The 24607-nt window shown below is 39.9% G+C and overlaps 1 protein-coding gene across 2 annotated transcripts in view; it reads right to left on the bottom strand.

The window, feature by feature from the left end:
• slc9a8 (solute carrier family 9 member 8) overlaps positions 1-24607 on the bottom strand; it is a 46005-nt gene that overhangs the window by 3979 nt on the left and 17419 nt on the right. For both annotated transcript variants that reach the window (XM_012862318.3, XM_012862320.3), the window contains exons 5-15: positions 23072-23155; positions 21194-21295; positions 21004-21038; positions 20063-20206; positions 14105-14246; positions 13886-13991; positions 13667-13783; positions 13494-13576; positions 13303-13414; positions 10951-11171; positions 10197-10343 (exon numbers count right to left, since the gene is read on the bottom strand). In XM_012862318.3, coding sequence (XP_012717772.2) covers positions 10197-10343; positions 10951-11171; positions 13303-13414; positions 13494-13576; positions 13667-13783; positions 13886-13991; positions 14105-14246; positions 20063-20206; positions 21004-21038; positions 21194-21295; positions 23072-23155 — 1293 coding nt within the window. The remainder of the gene's footprint in view (positions 1-10196; positions 10344-10950; positions 11172-13302; positions 13415-13493; positions 13577-13666; positions 13784-13885; positions 13992-14104; positions 14247-20062; positions 20207-21003; positions 21039-21193; positions 21296-23071; positions 23156-24607) is intronic.

Raw genomic sequence — 24607 nt, 5'->3', positions numbered from 1 at the left:
TAACCCAAATGTTACCTTGAAGTGTCTCTCACTACATGTCCAGAGAGAGTAAGAAAATAATCAAAAGGGTTGTTTTTAAGATTAAAGCACAGGAAGGATGGGGCTTAACATCATGTAACTCGTAGCCTCAATGTTCAACAACCGCCCAGAGACGAGCTGTCTGGTTCTGTGTGATGTGCTTGCATTTTTAATGCTTAGGTACGTCTTTGATTCCACTGACGCTTTGTGAAGTCTTGATGCCAACTCCTGTGCATCGCACTCACAGGCAAATTACACAAGCGTCTTCCATTTTGCACACAGAAAACATCTGAGGGAGTGACACGATGAAAATACGATTCTCTCTAGAGCACCAGAGCATCATTGCTGACCTCAGCAGTAAACTCCCCTGATACTGCCAACTGGGTGCGAACAGAAAGTTGAAGAACGAAATGCTGTGGCAGATCCTGGGGGAAGCAGCAAAGAGGGGTAAAGCCCTCAGAACAAACTTAAAACAGTCACCAGTTTATTATTTTTTTCTTTACAAAATGAGGAAATAAAATAAAAAAAAGAGGATCGTTCCTTCTGAAGCTGCACATCCTGATGTGTTTGATTGTGCTAGAATCAGGAGCAACTTAGAGAGCTGGGAGATCACATGGAACAGTAATGTTTTATGGTTCACGTTTCCTGATTGCGACCGTTGTGTTTTTGAAGCCTGTTACAGAATATGTATAGCTTTGCAAATAAAAATCCCATCTGTTATAAGAATTATTATTCTGAAGTCACTATGGCCTCACACCACTCGGACAGAGGAGGCCTGGAGACCTGATGTCTGTGTATAAGATCCACTGTTTTCTGATTGCAAGGCCAAATGCTGCAGCTGCTGAGGGATACTGATTGTTTACGATAGACTGTCTTTGTTTTGTCTCATGGGAAGGCCACGGTGCAGTATTAGGGGAAGCCCGAAAGTGAGACAGACAGAGACAGGGCAGACGCAGACTGCAGCGGAACCGTGGGGTGCGATTACTTTCCAACTATGTGAATCTCTGCTCTGTTTCTCAATAAAAGTGCTGGAACGTTATACCACCGTCTTGTCATTTAGTAAAGATGGGAACTCAGTTACTATTGCTTAGAATTCCACCCAAAACTCCCACAACAATTTGGCGTAAACGAACAAGATCTCCGACCGACGAGCGAGGGAGTCCGAGGACAGGAGCTGCTTTGGCCGGCCCGGAGAGGTTATCCGGCCTCTGGTACCCCGAATGGATTTTCAAGGGATGTGGAGGAGCTCCTGGTCTCGGAGCGTCTCTGGGCGTCGGCGCGAAGATCCGAACCTTTCTTTCATGAGACGGTAAGGGGATTATTTTCCAGCTCTTTTAAAAACAAACGCAATTGGTCAAAAATGCTTGCAAGCTTTTAAAATTTAAACCCCATTTTAAAGTATACCTCAAGAAATTTTAAAATTAAAAACTGTAAACCTAAAAGGTAGAAAAAGTAAAAGCCGGTAGAAATAATGAATTATATTTAATCCTTAAGGCAAATAAAACAGGGTTGGCAATACCGAACGGTGACTAAGGTTTAAACATTAAACTAAAATTCAAAATTTAATTAGAATACGTTTTCAGCTGAAATACGGACTTTCCCACAAGGGGGGAGGAGTGGCAGAGTGATTTTCACCTGGAGAACAGGTGACCGGCTGAGCAGTTTGCAGCTGGTCCATTAAAGTCCTCTTGTCTTGGGTTTGTGCAAGAGGCTGTCCACTTCTGTTGTGGATGAAAGCGGCAGGGATGCTTAAGTCCTTGACTGTTGCGAAGACGTTTGCAGCTTTGATAAGTGGGGACCCCGACCATTATACCAAAAAGGCGACCATCGGATGTGAGGCCTTTCATTTAGTTGGTCGATCGTGCTAAGGACGTAAAAAATAATAATAAAAAACAAAAAAAGGATAAAATAAATAAAAACAAACAAAAAAAAGTCTGGAAGCGGAAGAGTCAGTGTAATGGGGGAAAGGCAGAGGTTTTTCAGGGTCAAGCCTAGCCCCAGGGTGAGACGTTCGATTTCATGCTGAAAAACGTAGGGGCCCAGACGCATGACATGCATAAATGATTTGAAATGATTTGATTAAACATGCAGATTTCTCACATAGGGATTATTATTATTACTATTATTTTTATTTTATTGCAGTACTGCTACTAAATAATAAAAATAAAATTAAGAGAAAAAAAGAAAAGCGATAAAAACAAGGAAACGGAAACGAAACTAAAAAGGCGTTGCACCGGGGAAGCGTTTACGTGGGGACCGATTAGGCACTTCCGTTGTGGATAAAATTGGTCTAAACTGATAATAGCGACGTATAACTTCCAAAAATGGGTAAGTGTCCAAGTGTCTGCGAGACACAGAGTTGTATCCTTGCGGGACTGAAGCGTAAAACCGCGTGTGGACGAAGCATCGGGGGGTCGTAACCAGCGCACGCTCTCCACCTTTTAAACTAAGCGGGAACTTAACGCGTTGAAAACATCTTTCGGCGTTGACGTTAAAAAATTATGAAAAACATAGAACTATTTAAGATGGTGAGAAAGCAGGCCTGCACGTGTTTGTCTGTCTGAATGTCATCGTTTGTATGTAACCGTACGTGTGTATGTATCTATGTAACTAAACGTTCGTCTGTGTGAATTAATTCGGGGTAAAAGTAATGTTCATGGTTTCAGAATGTTCATTTGTTTTGGGAGAACTGCAGCTCCGTAATTCAAATGACATTTTAAGCATGGACTATGTTAACAATAGAGGTACAGTAAAAGAGAGATTTAAATAACAAAGTTTGTTTTTTAACATTAAATATCAGGACCAAATTAAATTGATACACGGAGAGATTAACATGGCTTGAACGGAAATATTTCAGCTTTGTTAGAAATTGGAAATAAGCGTTACATAAGCTTGTTAAGTTTACTGTTTTACAAATTTAGGCTGAGATCCTATCACTTGTTTTTTTGCCCTAAAGTAATTTAAAATTACTGAGATCTCATTGCTTATAATAATAATGATTCATCACAAACCAGTCCAGTTGAAAGAAGTTTAGATATACAAGATTTTTGATTTAAATAGATGAGGGAAAACTGTGCTTTGAACAAACTGTATGGAACTAAATATGGTTGTTTTCTAAGGGTTTCTCAATTAATTTATTTTATTTCTTTTATTTGGGATTTGAATGCAACTAATGAGAAATTTTGAAAAGCGTCAAAATATCAGAAGGCCACGTTACACGCGTCATCAGTTAAAAAATCATCTGATTTTATTAGTTATGCTGCGCTGAGGTGAACCTCAGACGGACGGCATAACCTGAGAAGGACAATAGATATGATAAACAAATCTGACCATGATTTAAACATCTGAATGTTTATGGCGAGGCTGGGTCTGTGTGTTCTGGCCTGGGGCACGAAAACTATGTCAGAGGGGAAAAAATAAAATAAAGCCAGCTTCGGAAGGGTTAAATTCTAATTCTAATCTTGGTTTGTTTTGGGTAGCCTTCTCAATGTGCTGAATTATGGGGAAAACTCTTATCATTTATAGAGAAACACTAGAAGCTCAAAAACTAAAAGGGAACAATCATTGCTTTAAAGTTTCACCCTTGACCAATTAAGATTGAAAAGGTATATATGTATAAAAGTATTACTAACAGCAAATACACATGGTCAAAGGACCAGAAGGATATCAAAAAGGTTTGTAATAAGTCAAAAACCTATGTCATATTGGAAAAGACATAATTGTGCTCCTTGGAAAACAATTTTGTTTTAATTTTGTTTGGTTCATTTCTTTCGTTTTTTTTGTTTTCTTTCTTTTGGAGGTGTTTTGAACGGAGTTTCAAAGGAAAGGGGAAGAATAGAAACCTTCCCAGGATCAGAAAAAAAAAGGGGAAAACATCACGTTAAAGGGACGCTAAGGGGACCAGGGTTTTAGCTGCATGCTATTAACACTCTTGTTTTTCTCTGAGTTATTGCTTTCAGATTAAAGGAGACGCCACCTTTCTGCTAATAGAAGACTCTGAAAAGACAGTGCTAGCAGTGCGGTAAGGAGTAATAATCAGATTTGGACACTAAATTATACTTAGTTTTAACCAAGTTATGCCAGATCTTCCAGCAGGAAAGGTGGTGTCTTAAAAATGTTTGTTGCTTTCTGCTATTAACAGCTCTATCTTTCTGCTTCTTTTCTTTGCAAAGAAACCTGGTCAATATGATAGGATTGTGCTAACATAGAGATTTAGTCTCATTTTAGACATTCTCAGATGCGAGAGAATGCAGAAACAGTGCCGCAGTGCCATGGGGGCTGATCCTTGGGACAAGGACTAAAGGTGATGTCATTGACTTCAGCCTGATCCAGTTTTGAGTTTTATTTTGTCAGAGACAAAGTTTGATTTATTTTTTTTATCCTTTTGTTTCTTTTATGTTTGTCATGTTAGAGGGAACACTGTAGTTAAAATGTTTGTGACTGCTTTGCTGTAATTTCTTTTCAACCTATGGAGCGTTTTCTTTGGCAAAAAATGCTGGCAGAATTCATTCTGTTTGCAGGCGTGAGGACTGGAGGATGGACTCTTGATGAGAAGGAGAATGTTGGGCTGCTGAATTTAGACATTGGACTGAAAATGGACAATGAAGGACTATGACTGAGGCATCGGACAACCTTCGACAACAAACACAGATGAGTTCTGCAGACACGACTTCATGCATTTCACTTCAGATTTTGTTGTACACAATTAAAACAAAACACACATTACGAAACACATTAAGATTATGTAAAGGTGAAAACTTTTAAAGAAGCACCTTGATGGAATCATGGAGCAACTTAATAAATTAAGTGGGTATTATATCAACAGTTAAATAAATAAATGAATGAATTAGTTTTCACTATATAGGTAGAGTAATCTGAACTTTTAAATAGCATTTCATTTAATGAACATCTTAGTGTAAGCTGATTTCTGCTACTCTGGCAGGCATCAATAAAACGCAAAGAAAGATTACTGGCTAAAATGGGTAATGTTGCAATAAAATTAGCATAATGACACATCCTACTAACTAACATGGGTAAATTTAGGATTAAAGCATCAGTGTACAATGGTTACAATATTTATGGAGATTTAATTTCTTTCAACTAGAACACAAATATCTCAATAGTCTTATTAACCAGTTAAACATCCTAAGGGAAAAAACACAACACTGAGTTTAGCAAACCTTTAACCTGACAGCTTTTAGATCAGGATAATTTAATGGTTATCGTCTTACATACAAAAAAATAAGTAAGATTAATTTAATTAGATTAGATTATGGGGACATTTTGGATCTGGTCAGGATGGTTGGGGGGCTGTGATGATAAAAGGGTAACACATTGAAGGTGATATCAATGAATGAAGGTTTTCTCTGAGGAACATTAAAGCAGCAAATACATCCCACATTGGAACTCCTGTTTTGAACAGCACGTAAGGTGAGATCCTTACAATAAGAGACGTTCCACACAGGGGGGTGTGGAGACCCCTGGGGCATGGCACCCAGGACGAGCTGCTGTGGACTTGACACAGCTGGTGGAACCAGAGGGACGACAAGGTGGTCCCACATGTCATCTGACACCTTACACTGACTGTAAAGGGTTCTGGGTTTTCAGGGTTGCTGAAAACAGAAAGCTTCAGAGAACCTTAACCCTTCCTGACCGGGTACTCAGAATACATAGATCATAGATCAGATTGCAGAGGCCTAGACAAATAGGAACGCAGAGATGCGTTCACCCAAGAACTTCTTAATAAAAGTCCTTAATCCTCAGTTTAAGAAGATAAATAAATAAATAAATAATCACAATGTAAGGTTTACTTTATTTTAGGATTAATTTGGGAACTAATTCTGATTTGCTTAAGTAGCTTTAGTTGTTCTACAATGTTAGAGCGTTTTCAAAAAACTCCTGTTCTCTCCTGCTCTCTGCTTTGTTTTGTGTTGTAGAACCTTGGCATCCTTGAACAGTAGCAGCATGGTATAAATATTTTGTCTTTTCAGTGCAGAACAGCACCTCGCTTTCTTTAAAAAAGAAAAAAAAGAGGGAGAGAGGGAAAAGGCTTTCACATGGAAAGGCTTTCTTTTTCTCAGTTGGGTTTTTTTAAAATAATTGGGAAATGACATGAAACGAATATGATGATGAAATTATGTTGCAGAGAACTTCAACTGTCAGACAACAACAGTTAAGACACACATTAAAAGCATTCTGTTAAGAATTATTATGAATTTACTGCAGATACATTTGAACTTAAAGATTACTCTTTTAACTAATAATTAAATTGCAGAATTCTGAGAGCTAAATAATTGTGCACAGAAATATCTTGAATGTGAAAGTGCTTGGAGGATGTTTTAATAAATGACACATGAAAGGGGTTTTGATAAGAACACTAATTACACCTTGTTTCTGTTCTCTAGTGGGAACAAGGACTCGTGTCTGCAGACCATCTTCACAAAGTGTTTTATTAGAGAGAAATGCAAAATAAAATGCTTAGTGCCCATCCAGAACTGAACACTTATTACCATCCTGCTCAATCGTCCAGCCTGCGAGGAGGAACCAAGAAGAGGACTGGGGATGAAGAAGCCAGAGAACTCTGATTCCTTATTCTTCAACGGGAGGAGTTGCCTGAAGAGACCCTAAGCGCGATTAGATTATTTTCTGCCTTGTGCCTGAATGGCCTGAAGGCTTTCTTAACTTTGCGTTCTTGACGTTTAGAACTCTTCTCATATTGTGTTGCTGTTTGTTTAACTGCTCTGTTCCACTGACTCACATGTTTGATTTTTTTGTGTTATGAGATCTACAGTTTAATGTTACATCATGTTGATCAATATGGGGTTATGAAAAATTGGAAACTGTTTGCTTCAGACACACAAGGATCTATGGTTTATGCACCTTTTGATTTGATATAGGAAGAACCAGGATCGGATTGGCTCTAAAGATCCTTTAATATTAGCTGGTAATGATAAGACTTAGATTCAATACAGGGGTTTCAGGCTCAGATTGGCCGAGAGCGTGATTTCACCTGGGGTCAAATCAGTTTTTGTCATCTTTTAGATAGGATGAATTTTTCTGATGACAAAGACCCAGCCTGCCCTCTGATGCCCCTCAGTGGTACTCCTGGATTTGTAAGGTATGAAAGTCATGGATGATTGTCCATGGGAATGGTAAATGGAGAACCAAGTAAGGGGTTTTACAGGGTGGGTAAAGAGTAGACGGATTCGACCTTGGTTAATGAACAGGGTTTAGCTTACCATAGTCTAATGTAATTTTAAAATAATGTGCGCATAGGTACCTAAAACAGGCCTTACCTAATTAGATGAATCCTAAATTGTAGACAAAAGCTAAATCTTTGATCTTGTGTGTTAAAGCTCTATGAAGCATTCATGTTGATCTGTATTAAAAGTTCCAGCACTACCCGGTTCCAACACGGGAACCCTTTGGGTCCCACTTTACGAGGTTACAGAAATGGTTCCTCTGTGCTTTGTTCACATTTTCAAGTGATGGGTCATCTTGTTTTGTCTTGATGCTGACGACGCCATCATCAAAAAAAAAAAAAAAAAAAAAGAGAGGAATGTTATAAGAATTATTATTCTGAAGTCACTATGGCCTCACACCACTCGGACAGAGGAGGCCTGGAGACCTGATGTCTGTGTATAAGATCCACTGTTTTCTGATTGCAAGGCCAAATGCTGCAGCTGCTGAGGGATACTGATTGTTTACGATAGACTGTCTTTGTTTTGTCTCATGGGAAGGCCACGGTGCAGTATTAGGGGAAGCCCGAAAGTGAGACAGACAGAGACAGGGCAGACGCAGACTGCAGCGGAACCGTGGGGTGCGATTACTTTCCAACTATGTGAATCTCTGCTCTGTTTCTCAATAAAAGTGCTGGAACGTTATACCACCGTCTTGTCATTTAGTAAAGATGGGAACTCAGTTACTATTGCTTAGAATTCCACCCAAAACTCCCACAACACATCACAACCTATTTATAATTTTATAAACGTGAGAGCTGTGTGTTGTATTCATTCGCTTTCAGTTCCCCCTGTGCAAATATGTTGTAGAACCACATTGTCCAACACACCTGAAACAAACGGATGAGTTTCTTCCTCATGTCTTGTTACTCAGCTCTGCAGAGGCCAGGTAACAGTCAATGAATTGATACAGGTGTGTTGGAGAAGGGCCACACATAAACGTTGCTGGATGGTAGCTCTGGAAGCCTTGACTTTTGGCACCCTGCTGAGAGCTGTTTAACAAAACTAAGATAGCGGATTAAAATGGGATTTTCCATATATCCTGGATGAAGTAAGCCTTAACTCGGTTTCACAAAAGCAGTAGCACTTAAGCTACCGTGGTGATTTATTCTGTGCAGCTAGCCTGCTCCAGACCAGACTAACAGCCAAGTTTAGCTCATTCTGGAGCCTTCTCTGTGATTCAGTTTTTTTATCTGCGTTTTAAATCAACCTGCATTAAAATACCACTGATACATATTGGCATTCAGTCAATTACTTTTATTATTTAACATTGTAACGGTAGCCTACACCATTATTAGCTTTATAATTATCCATGTGTATTTTGCTACTAATCAATTATGTTTTTAGGATTGCTGTTGTTCTAAGTTTGACAGAAAGGCCTTTAATAGGCCATTACATGTGTTGAGGGGATTAGAGAAAGGCTGATAAAGAAGCAGAGGTATTTGCCAATAAAATTCAAATTGCCTGCTGGCGGTGGTCAGAGGGTCCGGTGGCGCCGTTGTATGGCAGCCTCGCCTCTGTCAGTCTGCGCCAGAGCAGCTGTGGCTATTAACACAGCTCACCACCATCAGGGTGTGAATGGTGGAATGAATGACTGTAGTGTAAAGCGCTTTGGGGTTGTCTGACTTAACAAAGTCTGCTATACAAGTACAAGCTGTTTAATATTTACGCAAATTTCCACGACATATCAGATTTTGTGACTCTAGGGGGCGATGTTTCACTGATTCCTCCAGAACAAACGTAGTGTCTCTCACGAGCACACAATTGATATTCAATATCACGGCCACAAAAGGAAAATTATCCAAATCACAAGGCCTGGTGACCTCACAACTGTTAAAGAAAAGTATGTGATGTTATTTGATATAATTAGATCATTTTATTCCATATCAGGTAGACCTATCCTACATTAACTTCTTTGAATTTGTTTTAGATTCTATGCTTATCGTTTTTACACACCAACAATCTTTGTATTAATTATTAATGCCACAATAAAAATCTGACATGAGGGTAAACATGGTTTTTCAAAGGTTGTCCCTCTACCACTTTACTTTCAGGAGTCATGGAGGGGTGAGCGAAACAGCGCTTTCTAGAGCCACAGAATCTGATATGTCGTAGAAAATGAGTGTAACACATGTCTGCCACATAAGTAGCTCAAAACACATGTCTGTTCCTTTATAACAGAGGCAGTGTTTCCTTTCTTCAGTATACTGCGCTTTAGTTCCTCATAAGCTGTTGCTTGTTTGGGTTGAAGCACGGCACAAGCAATTCATCGGTTGGACCAACAGTGATGGACCCTCATGGTCTCCTGAAAAAAAGCTGGGGGCAGGCAGTTACCTGAACCTGGCTCAAAATAGTCGCACCTCCTGAGCCTGGATCGGCCTTTGTGAAACGGACAAAGCCAGGAAGCACAGATCACGCTACGTCAAGCCTGGCTTTATCCCTTATCCTGGACTTCTGAATTCACCTTTTGTGAAACAGCCCTCAGGTCTTTAACATAAATCCCAATAAATCCCACTGAAGTTCAGGGCTGGAATGTGACGAAGTGGAAAAACAAATGCTGTCAATGCACTTTGCATAAATGGGCTGAATCCATATAGCCCTTTTCTAAGAATACCAACCACTCGCAGCGGTTTACATTAGCTCCATATTCAAATGAAAGTGCAGACAAACGCAAACACTTGCACAGACATGCAGATGGCGTGCAAACGACTTCAACCACAGTTAAAATGGCCCCTACATTTCTCCCTACATACAGGAGAAAGAAACAAAAAAGATTGCATAAAGCCACACAGACAGATGAGCATCTCTGCACTGCTCACCACTGATAGCGTTGCTTTTTTATGACAAACGCATACAGAAAATCCAACAAAATATTGACTGTGGGTACTGTACTTACACAAGTGAGGGAAAAAACGTGGAGAATTATCTAGCTGAACTTACCTCTTGTGTAAGTCTGCGAGTGAAGAAGGGGTTAAGATACTTCGCATCAAGCCACAAGAAGCCCTTCAGATCTTGTCTCTGGTGGATATGAGCCTCATACTCTTCCTCTGTCAGTTCTGATAGGTGCTCAGTATCAATGGTGTTACCCTAGAGACAAAAGCCAGGGAGAAAGAAGGAAGGCAGTCAGGCAAAGGCAAGGAAATGAAAGGAAAGAGGGCGTAACAACTAGGCCTGGGTGAAAGGCTGGGAGTCACAGACAGATGCATGTAAAAAACAAACAAGGGGTTTGATTTTTAAAAGTTATGAGGGAAAAAAATTGAAATTTCTTTATCTGGTAGCTGATACCTCCAAAGGAACATTTAACTTGGCAAATAATAGGGCTGTGAATGAGGTAGACATGCTACCCACAGCAGGCAGTGACCCCCAACAGTAAAACGTACATAAAAAAAAAAAAAAAAAGATCCATTATCTAGAGTTAGAGCCATCGCAGGCAGCTGAAATATTAAACACAATAGCCTGTCTTCTTCTTTCTGGGAAATTGTATCAATGCCAGGAAGTGCATCTGTGGGGAGAGAGCTTTGCTCCCTGCTGACTCAGCATCTTTCTCAAAAAGCCCCGATCAAGCCCTTTGATGTTTCCCACTATGTGGCGAGCAGAAATGGACTGACAGATGAGAGGATGGCACAGCCAATATAGATGCGCAGACAACAAACTAACTGCGTGTTAAACCGCAGAGCATCTTTGACTTCATTACCATTTTCTGCGTCTTGCTGAGATTGATATCCTTCTTGCTCTTCCGCCGCGACTGGCTCTCCTCGATGTCCATAATGCGGATGAGAGGCATTGTCCCGCCCCCGAGGAAGAGGATGGTAAACAGCACGATGATGATGGTGGTGGTGCCGATTAGCTGACGCTTCTCGATGGGTTCCAAGCCCAAATGAAGGCTCAGAGCATAGGGGATGGCGCCGCGCAACCCTAGCAAAAGAGAGATAAAGGGACTTATCTAAAATGATGCTAAGCTCCGTTACCTGGGACTAATTCTGCAATCTGAAGTCTATAATCATGTGGTTCTTAATAAAAAAGAGAAGCTGGAGATAGCGGATGACATTTTCTCTAGGAAAGTTATTAAAAAAATCAATACCTGCTCTTCATAATGGCAGACTTCTTTTTCATAAAAACAGCTCATTTAAGTCAAAGACCAGAAAGCCCAGAGTTCTTTGACTTAATTATTTATGGATAACAAAAAGGCTGAACCACTATTTCTTGTTTTCACAGTTTGCTGTCCTGCTTCGCTGCATGGTGGGGTTTTAGCCCTCAGCAGCACGTAATTCACACACGCAATGGCTCACGGTGCAAAATACCTGCACCCGTAATCACTACGATAACAAAGAAGCAGGAATATTGACGTCTCTGACCCAAATAATGATTAAATAAAAACAACACAACTACAAGTAATGTCAGCCTGACAGGGACTCAGCGGGAGAGTCAAACCTGCAGAGTTGGCTGCAACATTTATCGAGTTTGACTGATAACAAGCAACAGCATGTTCAAAGAACATAATGTTGGAGTAATTACAAGTTATTTGGGATAACTTGGACTCTGAATTCCCAAATGGGCTAAATGAGCGGTTACTGAAATGATCCACATCTACACTGTCCCCATCCATGAGCACGTCAGCGGGTAAGGAATGAATATAACCCGATCCATATTATATTTCTGGTGCAGTGTATTTTGACTTCATTTTAAAAAATATATCATTAATGCAGTTTGCTTCTGCATCCATTCACAATATTTATTTTGATCTAATAAGTCTGAATTTCCTCTAACAATGAAGAGACTGTATTGGCTGCAGAAATATTTAGTCTCTGCAGGGTGCATGCCCTGCATGCTGTGCTCAGACTCCCATTGGCCGATCGAAACACTTGTTACATTTTATGACGTTCAAAGCGAAGTTTATGGATCAGGAGAGTTTGTTTGAGTTCGATTAAGTGGAGATATGTTGGTTATCAACGGGTTGCGTCACAACAGAGATTAAGCATGCAAGTGTTAGTTTACATTAGCAAAGAGCACAGTTAAAAAAAAAGCTGTCAGCTGCAGCAAGATGTGAGTTTGCTGAAGACTGGAGCTCTGTATGTTGAGTCAGATTTATATTTAGAAACAAACGATAAAGAGATGTGCATTTCCAGTTTTATATTATCAGAAGAATTTCAAGAGAAACAGATATGAGACACCATTTAGTCCTAAACGTCATTGGTGGGTGAGTCAAGTTGAACAAAATTAAAAATTATACTATAACCCGAGATAACAGTTGGAAAATGTAGTGAATTATTGGACTGTACTATAAATAAAGGGATTGAATCGACAAGCCTGTACATGACAATGATTTTATGAATTTTAATACAATTTCAGATTTCAACTAGATTTCAACGAGTATTGACCAACACCTTATCTGACGTGGATTTGTATTATGACAGAAAAAAATCTAATACTTTCTAACTTCAGTGGATATTGGGGAAACATTAATATTGGGAATTTTTAGTCATTTATTTTATTGGAGTGAAAACCTTTAAAAAGACTTGATTAGAAATAATAATGTGAACTATGTAGATGAAGCTGCTCCTGAGTTGCATGTGTCAATAAAATGAAATAAAAATCAATTAGGCCTTGCTCTTGATTTTCAGACTCAGAAAGCTGGTTTGACCGGTTTTTACTTGTTCGCTGAAGAATTGTAACTTTACACTCTTTTATGAGCGAGAAATCACTATTTTAGGGTCATATGTTCACTCATTCTCCCGAAGTCAGCTGACAAGCCCTTTGACTGTTGCTTTGATGAAATAAATAAAAAAGCGGCAAAGGAACCAAAAGCTAGAATGTGACGCGGGAGTTGAGACGCAATCACAAAAAATCATCTCACTGACGAACAGGGTTATGACTGTGCAGCAGGAAATCTGAACAATGATCAAAAATATGATAAAGACGCACACATTTTCCTCAGAAACAAACTGATTTCCTTTCATTTGGTTACTCAACACTTCAGCAACACTGTGACAGGAAACTGGCGGTCCAACAGCTTTAAACTCCATTAACTAGCCGGCTGGCCTCTCACCACTGAACCACATGATGAACATCATTTTTGGTGTGATCTTGTGGTCTCTGAAAAAGTTCAGCAAGAACGACAAGGGGAAGATGTTCACCGCTCGGCCGAGAAGCACCAGGACCTGCAGAGAGAGACACGGTTTGATTAAACTAAACTGACGGCAACATTTAACGCTGGCCTTTGCATAAAAAGCAACTTACAATGCACCAGATGACGAAGGATATTTCAAACTTATGTGGGAAGCTGAAGATGGAGAGGCCGAGAAAAGCAAACACACACGTCTCTGTGGGGAGAAGTTAAAGACAGTTTCTGAAAATGTCAGATTAAATGAGAAGGGGGGGGGGGGGTTAAAGCTAAGCAGGAAATTACTCACCACACATGAAGGCCACCGAGCGCAGCGTCTGCTGCATGAGGATCTGGGTGATGGGGGAAAGGTTGTGATGGGTGTAGTGAGACATCACGATCCCCGCAAACAGGATGGACATTATTCCTGTGGGTGGGAGGAGGAGGAGGTGGTCAGCGAAAAACGCAGACAAACCAAATTCTTGCAGCTGTTTTAGATGAGTATGTGTCTTTTCATACGTGCACCCACCGGACAGTTTGATGCCCTCTGCCAGGCCGTACGGGAGGTATGCAAAGATGATCATCATACCAAACTCAAGCGATGGCGTCTTCCTCAGGTCGAAGTGTTTTAGAAACTAACAGCTGAGTTAGGGAATTTAAAACTAAAACAAGAAAAAACACACACACACGTACACACATGTGTGTGTAAAGCACAAAAGAGCCACACTCAGTGAATCATTCAGGATACAACGGCTGAAATGAGCCCAGTCAGAGTTCCCAGAGCGGCGGAGCCGAAAAACATTTTGAGGAAATACCCCAGCGCTTGCACAAAAGTCTCCCAGCCTGTGACCATGGAGTTATCGGAGCGGGAAAAAAAGCCCTCTGCCGTGCTGTAACGAGAAAAAAAAAATAGGAGAATGATTAATGATGGCACAATCCCTGTGCGTTGCATTGTAATACCGCAGTCTGACTGAAGGGGGGCAGTAAAACTCCACCACTGAACCTGGTGGAAGAGTAAATGAGGATTAAAAATATGCCTGTAATCCAATCACCCAAAAATCTTGTTGGGTAATGTTATAGATATTAATAATTATCAATTAAGTGAGCACACCACTCATGAAAACAAACAATGCATCGTCTGTCTTTAAGTTATTTTAATTCAAAGGCATGAGCGTTTGAATATCTCTGTCCCCCAACGCAGTCAGGAAACAGAGCAATGAGAAAAAGAACACACTAACTTTTATACATTCTGGGTTAACAAAAGAAAGTGGGAGTTATCGTCAGAGGAGTGCAGTCCACTGGTACGATCCAGTTCCTATCAAACTCAACTCCTCTCTGTGTCCTTGGATGTGGAAACACAATAGTGAACCTGTGAGCATGAGAGCTTCTTTCACACGGGAAATATGCAGGTGCATCCAGACAAGATATGATCAGAGTTACATACATCAATCAAATCTTCACAACAGTAAACAAAAAAAAACAAAGATTACCTCACATAATCCTTTCGTATAGTTCATAAAGTGGAAAATCACCCTTCACCAATCAATCTGGACACGATCTGAGCCACAATAATTAGTTAATATTCTGCTAACAGGAAAGTAGACGTCTGGGTAATCCTTGAAAATGATGTTGATTAAAAACTTTTATGGCTTTTTGAGGTCTTTACTAGATAGTTGGACCCTGGCCTCTTTTGTTCTTAAATCCAACACTAACCACTTAGCGAGTAAAGATTTTCTTTTTTAGTTTGTTAAGCTACTAAACTGTAGCCAATGAATCAGCCATTAAAAGGCTCTTAAACCTAAGGGATGAGTTGTTGTGTCTACACATAACACAGGAAAGCACCTGTTTGAAATAGAGTGTATTTATGTTGTAACTAGCAGTGTGGCAGAAGGTTCCAAGAAGATGACTCTGAAAGAACTATCAGCTGAAAACAGGACGCATGTTTGAGGATGACGCAACTCTGAGGTCTTCGCTGGATGGTTTTCATATCTTTGCGAGACTGAAACTACAACAGAGAACCTACAAAGTTATTTATCGAAATAAGTTGGAAGAGATGTTTGGAAACCTAAGTCACTGGAACAAAATTATAAACTAACCAGAGATAACGAAAAAAAACAACAACAACTTTACAGCTAAAATGCCTATTTTAAGAATATTTAGAATAAAACCGTCCTAGTAAAACATACATTTTCTTTTGTTTGGCATTCACTAACAGCAGGTTGACAGGAAGTGGGTTTGAGAGAGAGACATGCAGCAAAGGTTTGCGGGCTGGGCCTCTGACCCAGGGCGGCCGCGTCTAGAGCTGAGGCCTCCGCCGATGCGCCCACAGTTAAGATAAAGTTCTGAAGCAATGACAGTAGTAGGTCTGGACGATATGTAACAAAAATATCTCAATATTTTCAGGCTGAATCGCGATATCCGATATTTATCTCGATATGCTTTTCCTTTCACAAACTAATTATAACAAGGCACCTCTGAATCAAAGCCTTATCCCAAATGTCTCACAGGCGCATTTTTTTGACAAAGAGTGGTAGATAAATATGAGAAACAGCTGAAAAATTACCTACTGGGATACATAAAAGTCTAATTATAATGCAACATAGACCATCTCGATATAAACGACATAGTGTCATGTTATATTACTTGTTTGAAAATCTTGATATTTTTAAAATCTTGATATATTGCCCCGCCCCCCTGGGTAGTAGATCTTTTTGTTTCTGTTCACACCAAGAAGTTACTGGAGGTTTTGTAACTAATAATGAATATAGACCAGAGATAGAATCAAATCTAACTCTAATTAATACCACCAACAGCATTAAAACTAATAGATAACCTCTTTGTAATGTGTACTATCCGGCTGCCCTGCTGCTGTAAACAACCTGGTATAACCGCAAAGCAGCTTTCTAAGAAAGTCGCCCAGTGAGGTGTCAGCAGCAAAGACACCGCCAGGCCCGTTTAGTCCATAAATTATTGATGGCTTCATTTACTGTGCAGGGGCACCCTAACACTTCAGATCACTTTACACTATTAACTAACCGTGAGATAAGGTGGACATAAGGACAGCACAAAGACAGAGGATTGTATTACACCGATGCTTACAAACAAGCTGTAAATTCTTAGTTTCTATGAAACTGGCCAGACAAGTTTCTGTCATTGGCCCAGCGTGTTTGCTGATAAAGTATAAACAGTCTGGCTGCTCCAAACAGAGGGAACAGTGTCTGGTGACCCAGGTATGTTAATCAGCATATCTACCGAAACTCTGAAAATCTACAAAAACATAAAATGAATAAACAAAGCCACTAGAAAGCTGGATTTTGTGTAAGCCACAGATGCTCGCTTCGGCCTTCAAGCAGCTGGACTTTCAGCAGATGGAAACGCGGATGTGTCTAAACGCAGGGATGAGTCAGAGAGTGTTGGATGACGACATGCTTTTTTTTTTTTCTATGTGAGAAGATAACAGAGGTCACTTGTTTCTATTCTAATCTTTCCTTCCCGTCACAGTTTGACTTGATGTGTGATCATTACAAACCAGAAGAGGTAAAAAAAAAAAAAAAGAACAACTTCCTGTATGAGTGAGTTTACTGGACTCCGGTTAATATTTAAAAAAAACTTATTTTTACAGGATCAGAGAAATGAGACAAACATTAGCTATAAACCCCTGACTTTAACCAGTTTTTATGAAGCTGCTGCAATACAGAGATTATTAAGCTTAGGTGATGACTGCTTCATTCCTCTTATTAGGCGGGGCGCCCTCGTCTTGACCGCAGTACAGTAATTAGCCTAACCCACAGAACAGTTTTCACACATAGGGAAAATAAAAAATGTAATAAGTATAGACCATTCACACCATCTGCTGCTTGATTTGATTCCTGGCCACTTGAAATGGTACACCGTTTCTCACCCTTCAAACACAAGCAGCGTGAGGTAACAACAAAGCAAACAAGTGCTCGGAAGCAAGATGTCACCTCATCTAAAGTGAATGAGAGGAGCGACGTCTGAAACCCGAACTGCGTCCACACTGACCCATCATCGTGTGGGTAATGACACCTTTCTGTAAAATCTATGGAAAATTTCCCTCCGGAGCCTCGAGCCGAAAAACTAAAGAAAACTTGACTTTAGCCTGCTACAAATTAGAAAATAACACAATAAAGCAATAAAATGCTTTGCAAAAGTATTAACATTTCTTAAAATGTTGCCGTTTTTTTTTTCTTTTCGTACAACCACACACCCACATGGATTTCACTGGGTTTTTATGAGCTGGACCAGCACAGTGTATAAAACTGAAAGGTGTGGCTGGCTGCTTTTATTTAGCGTCACCTGTAGAGCCACCAGTTTGCTGCCTCTGTGGCACTAAACATTCTCCACTGAATACAGGACTGGACCTTGACTGGGTCATTCTAACAAACGGATATGCGTTACCCATAAGCCAGTCCATTTCAGCCTTGGCTGTATGTGTACCTGAAGAAGAAAGTCTTTTAAAGAAGGTGTTTCTCACAACATTGCCCTGTATTTACTGCCGCCACATCCCCATCCACTCTGACCAGCTTTGCTGTCCCTGCTAAAGAGAAAATCGGCCTCAACGGATGACGCTGGCAAAACCGCGTTTCCTTGTGTGGATGGTGTGCTCCTGGGGTCCGTTCTCCGTACGTTGCTTAAAACATCCAAGATCAAATGACACATCCAAGATGATTTCATCCGGCTAATCATGATCCGGCTAAGTGGGTTCTTCAAACACACCTGTTGTTTATGATTAGTATGGCTGGATTGAGTTATCTGAGACAACTGCGCGTTCATGCGTTTGTTTAAAAGGGGAAATGTATCGATAGTAGAAACATTGATCAGCAGCGCTGCTATTGGCTGTTCAGTATGGCCAAAGAACGCCCACAGATTTTTTTCCAAGCAGAACAAGAGCTTTTAATGGAAGGTTTTGCCGAATTTGAGTCATTAATTAAAACACCTAAAAATCAGTTAAAGCCAGGAGAGAGGGCTGGCAAAAAGCAGCAGACAAATTAATGTGTAAATACTGTCCATGTTAGATGTTTCTATCACTTTCTACAGTATGAATTTTTGCATTTTAATAATCTCATATTTACTTTGTTCTTTTATGTCAGAGCCTCCACGGGACCCACTAGAACATGGGGACAAGTAAAAGTGAAATACAAGAATATTCTACAAAATAGTAGCCTTTAATTATTACACTTTATTTTAAAAAGGGACTTGTTATGTCAAGAGATCCAAATTTCAGTGTCATTCCTTAGATACGGGAAGTAAAGACGCGTGCAAACTGGGAATTTTAACAAAAAAAAAAATCTTTATCCATAAAAAATTAAAATTTTCCTTTTCCAAGTCATCCACAGTTTACACGGTAAAACTGTATTGCTCCGTGGCTAGATAATCCATCCATCCATCCTTTGTTATAGATCCCAACACACAAAAGTTGGGATCTATAACAAAGACTTGGTGGGAAAATGTGCGGTCCTCACAGCAACTCTGATACAGACGTACGCTCATTTTGGAGACGGGGGAAATTGGCGACGCAGATGGTGAAGTGGTGAATTGCAGCCAAACTGCATCACGATTCCTCTTAGACGTTATTTCACTCCATATCAGACTTGAACCATAGATTGACTTTATTCATACTTGCGCTGGTGACACATAACCATACAAAGGAACCTTTCAATAAAATAAAATTAAATCCCATAAGCCATCTTGGATCTTAAAAGTCAGCACAACAATTTTTGCAAAATCCAGACCTAAGTCCAAACAAGAATTCATGGACAAGACTTTAAACAATGCCATTTAATAAAAAAAAAAAAAAAAACTTTGAAACACAGTATTATAACCATAAGCTTCTTTGTCTTCATTTATCACATAAAATTCCAGTAAAACAATTCAAGTAACGTGACAAAAAGTTAAAAATTTCACAATATGAACAACTTTGCCAGGCACTGTACCTTTAGGCTATGTCTGAGTGTTTGGCATTTTTGTAGATATTTTCCTTTTGATAAAAAAAAAAAACAAAAAAAAAAAAACAAAAAAACATTCTGTCATCATCAAGGTAGTTGCTAATGGAAACCCATATCAACATTGCATAACATCAGGACCAAAAAAAGTGTGGAATGCTAAATAAACGGGCATCAAGGGTAGTGTTGCACCAATACCGATACTAGTATCGGACGGCGCCCCGATCCAGCACTAAAATGGTGGTATCGGTATCAGCGAGTACCAACAAATAGGTGACCAACACCATTTTGATGTTTGTATGTCACTTGAATGCAGCCTTCTCTCTCCCGACTAGTATTATACATGTTATATAAGTTCATGAAAGTTGCACTATTTTTGGCATTTGAGAGCCAAAGCTCAGGGTTTAAAAGAGATTATTCAATTAGTAATGTAATTTTACTGTCTTACTGTTGCACTACTATTATACATGTTATAATTTCACAAATGTTGCACTATTTTGGCCTTTGATAGCCAAAAGTTTATTCAACTATTGTCACCCATTCCAGGTAGGTAACAAAAAGTTCTACTACCCCAAGTAGTATGCAGTTCTTCATATATACACACACATCACATTCAAATCAGATGGTAATCAGGTATGGTATCGGTATCGGCCAATACTGCACAGCCAGGTATCGGGTATCGGTATCAGGGCCAAAAAATGGCATCGGCGCAACACTAATCAAGTGTATGGAGAGACTCTTACTTGGTGAGGACAATGGAGACTGCGTCGTTCAGGATGCTCTCGCCAAACACCAGCATGTTGAGCACTGGGTCCACGTTGAGAGCATTAAATATGGCAATAGTAGCTACAGGGTCCACGGCTGAGATTAGCGATCCAAAGGCGAAGCTATAGTGTGATGGAAGGGAACCAGAAAGAGATGGTTGTGTTATCACGGGTGAAAACAACTTTAAGGTAACAGTAGCAGTGAAGCAAAGGAGAAAAACACCAGAGCAAAATCAGTTTTGTAACCTTGTAATAACCCTAGAGTGTGCACGATAAGAAGAAACGATTCATTTGCTGCCTCAAGAGGAAGTTGGATTGAACTGAGAAAGTAAATCAGATTTTTAAGCACTGGAAAAAACATTCCAACAAAAGTGAAAACGCCAGAGATCTTTGGCAGCAGAAAAGGGTGCGCGGATTCAGAGCTGTTCCGGCACATCTGCCAGTTCATTTGTGGGCTATGTCTGGATTTCCTCAGCAAAATTATATCAAACTCCTTTGAGCAGTTTGTGACAATCCCACAAAAGACATGCAGGCAGGAAAGCTAAAAAAAAATAAAAAAACTTTACTGGCAAAGAAATAATAAATAGGCAAACATTGCTGTGCCTAAAGCCAAAATACACACCTTTGACTAGGCACCAAGAAAAACACTAAACAACCCAAAGTTCAGCCCAAAAAAACCCTCCTGGGTATGTAGTAAAATACTGCGTTAGTGTGAGCCACCTCTGACTGCTGTATCGTCTTACTTTTTGGAACTGCTCAGTCTACAGTAGGCAGTTTATTTATGTTAAAAGGAAGACCATTCTAAAATTGAATTTAAGTTGGTGGGGAGGGGTAAAATATGTTTATGTTTTTTCGGTAAAACATTTCCCACATGAACACAACGCAAAGGCAATGTTTTATTCATATAAAAACGAGCTTACCTATCTGTCATGGTCATCTTATAAATCACATCAGCCTGTCAGAGAACATAAGAAAAGACACACTGAGACCCACCAGAAAGGTCCTTTACACAACGAGGCTCTGCCAATATGTTTCAATTCAGGGAAAACAGGGGTAAAAAAAAATAACGTTTCTCCGAATACCAGACTTGTTCGGAGCTGGGTGGCTCACCTGGCCAAGGAAATAGATACCGCCACCGACTATGAAGGCTGAAATAGCCGTTCCAATCACAGCAAACAGGGTGATGGAGCCGATGTTCTGAAAGAAGTTGCCCTGGATACACACGCACACACAAATACACAGCTCAGACAATAATGGGCTTCACAGTATGCAATGTCAAATAGTACTGTTATATAACATGTTGCCAGCTGTAAAATGAAAAGTAGGTCACAGTACAGGTACATAAAGAAAAAAAAAAATCACTTTGAATGTCGGGAAAGGCTGGCCCCGTCAATGCTTTGCTTGCAATAACACAATACTACTCCTACAAAATACTACTCTTACAAAAAAAAAATATATATATATATATATATATATATATATATATATATATATATATATATATATATATATATATATATATATATATATATATATATATATATATATACACACACACAAACACAATACTACTCTTATGAACCTATTGGCACTCCTGGTATAATTTGCATGTTCTCCCTGTGCATGCGTGGGTTCTCTCTGGGTTTTCCAGCTTCCTCCCACAGTCCAAAAACATGACTGTTAGGTCAATCGTTTACTCTTAATTGCCCTAAGTTACTGTGTTACTGTTACTGTGTATTATAGTTTGTCCTGTGTGTCTCTATGTTGCCCTGTAATGTGGTGGCCTGTCCAGGACGTTCTCTGCCTCTCGCCCGATGACATTGCAAGACATGCGGGTTTAGAAAATGGACGGATGGATCAATAAATGTGACAAAGCCAATTTCTCCTGTTCACTCTTCGAAATGGGAAAGGCCATGTCATTCAAAAAAAAAAAAAAGAGCAGGAGTACGTTAGTTGACATAAATCAGGACATTTTTCCATAGCTGCTTACTAAAATGTAGCCACATCAACAGTTATCACAATAATTAAAAGCGAAGGAACTTTGTAAACTATCAGTGTTTTAACTAAAATCATGTCCTTGGATCAGTTTGGGCAAAGACAGAACTTTTCAACAACTGACACCTTATATGGGTCTGCTTAAAACAAAGTGAAAATAAGTGGGAAAACACTTCATGTCCACTGTTAAGTATAGTAGAGGTTCTGTGCTGCTGTGTTTTTTTTTTTTTTTTTTTTAAACTTAATGCCCTCTGCCAGAAAACCAAAAAGGAGTCATAATTCTGTCCTTCAGCATATAATTGATGTGACAAAAAGTTACCTTCTTCATTGACTATTGCTGTCACTAGATCTAAGTTGTGTAGGGGAAAAAAAAAGAAGAATGCAAAAGATAAGATCGAGGACTAGACGTTCAAGAGAGATTGGGCAGAGTGTCAAAGATCAACCTCTCTGAATACTCAAACCTTGTGAAATCTGACAGGAAAAGATTAGATGCTATTGTTTTAGCAAAGCTGGTTTTACCAAGCACTGAAAGGGACAATAGGTGTTGTACTTGGAATTTTGCAAAACACAACTGTTCCTTAATGTGGCCTTTTCTTTCCCCACTGAATTAATGTTCTCAAATCAGTCTGAAATTGTATTACTGCGGTTAAAAATCTCTCTAGCAGGGGTCCCAATAAGGGTGGAGTGCGACGCACATATAAACATGGACAGTGCTTTGTCATCATGGTGATTCATGTTCAGCAGTTTTGCTGCCAGAACTAAGTCCTTTTTAACTGGGGGCCAAAGAGGGACAGGAATATGAATAACCCACAGAAACTAAGCACGCCCAACTGTATTGACTTTTCAGTCACAAGGCGGCCTATCCCAAACCCATATGACCATGCATTCTTTGTGACCCATTCAGCACATTGTTGCTCAACTGTTCTTGGAATCTCACTTTTTACTCATAAAAGAGGGGGGGAAAAATTAATTAAGCCACAAAGGCGGTCATACCTTGTGTAAGGAGTATCCAGATTCAAATATGATGGGTGGAAGAATCAAGAGAAAAAACATGTTGGGTCGAAACATTTCTTCCTCCTTCAGGAGAAAAAATAGAGAAGAAGAAAGAAGACTCACATTACAAATACGCATAAAACAGTCTGCAACTCTGGGTTGTACAGAGAAAAAAAAAGAAAAAGGTTTCACAAAAAAATACTCAAAGAATGAGGATGTGGGAAACATTAAGAGACAGCATCACACAAACAAGCAAAAGGAATAAAAGCATGTAATGAGAAAACATCCGCGCGGCTATTAACAGCCTTTCATCTTGGAAAGCCGACTCCAGAGTGACCGCATAGAGACGTCAGCTGCTTCCTCAGGGGGGCATACCTGCCTGCCAACACATGCCTGCAACCTCCAAAAGCAACACTTGCCATATGAAGGGGTTGTAAACTTCCCACTATTCTTTTTTTATATCTAAGTATCTCATTCATTCACAAACACCCCCCCCCCCCCACCCACACATGCACACACAGCATCCCAGTGACCTTAGCTCCGTGATTATTTCTGCAGTATAATGAAATCATTGTGGCTTCCCAGTAGAATGGGCTAGCCGCCCAGTTTAGGTTTTGGCATCATGTGCCCATGCGCTACTCTCTGGCTGCGCATGATGCACATGTGTTTTTGTAGTAGCGATATGTGTGTGTGTGTGTGTGTGTCTGTGTGTGTGCCAGTTCTGTGCAAACTGTTTGTAAAACAAATATCAAAAGAGATTACGCATGCAGGAGTTTTTCATATTCTTCTCTCAGGTAGACGCTGGCTCTGTTTTCTGTCAGGGGAACGGAAAAATGGCGAGTCAGTGTTTGCTGCAGCTGCCTGACAATCACCCTCTTTGTTTTATGAAAGTCAGTTTTGACAGCTGGTAGAGCCTGAATCTCGACCGCATTAAACCCACGAGCAGCTGGACATGACGAGCAATCACTTCCGAGAAAGTGCCGCCGCGGATTCACGAACACGCTGCGAAGATCTCAGCCAGAAGAATTGCATTTATTTGCCACAAATCCAATTTTAAACCCATAATTATCTATTAACCGCTATAAGAATGCAAAGAAAAATGAACAGGGGTATTGTGACAACGTCATAAAAAAGCTCTAACATGAGCAGTTTTAAAGCTTTTCTAATTGTTCATCTTTTCCAGTAACTCTTTTGTAGCCAAACAATCCTGCTTAACAGTCAAGCGAATATAACGTCCTGATAAGAAAAACAGAAACAAGGAGAACACGGCAGAAAATTCATACACAACTCTGTTCTAATGATTAATTTTTCCAGTTAAAAAAAAACACAGTCACCACCAGAGAATGAGTAGCGAGGCGAAAGGTTAAAGTTTGACTTGTTTACTTATAAGGCATTCAAATTTCAGGAAAAGTAGGCCAACCGTTGTGTCCAGGTTGGTAAATCTGACGTTAGTAACTTGACGTTTATCTCCACCAGAGCTCTGCCTTTCAGTCCAGCTTACAACTCTGAAGACAAGAAGGCACGCCGTGCATGAAC

The sequence above is a fragment of the Fundulus heteroclitus genome, unplaced genomic scaffold, assembly GCF_011125445.2.
Source record: "Fundulus heteroclitus isolate FHET01 unplaced genomic scaffold, MU-UCD_Fhet_4.1 scaffold_54, whole genome shotgun sequence".
Taxonomy (NCBI): Eukaryota; Metazoa; Chordata; class Actinopteri; order Cyprinodontiformes; family Fundulidae; genus Fundulus; species Fundulus heteroclitus.
This window is presented reverse-complemented; position numbering and strand designations above follow the sequence as displayed.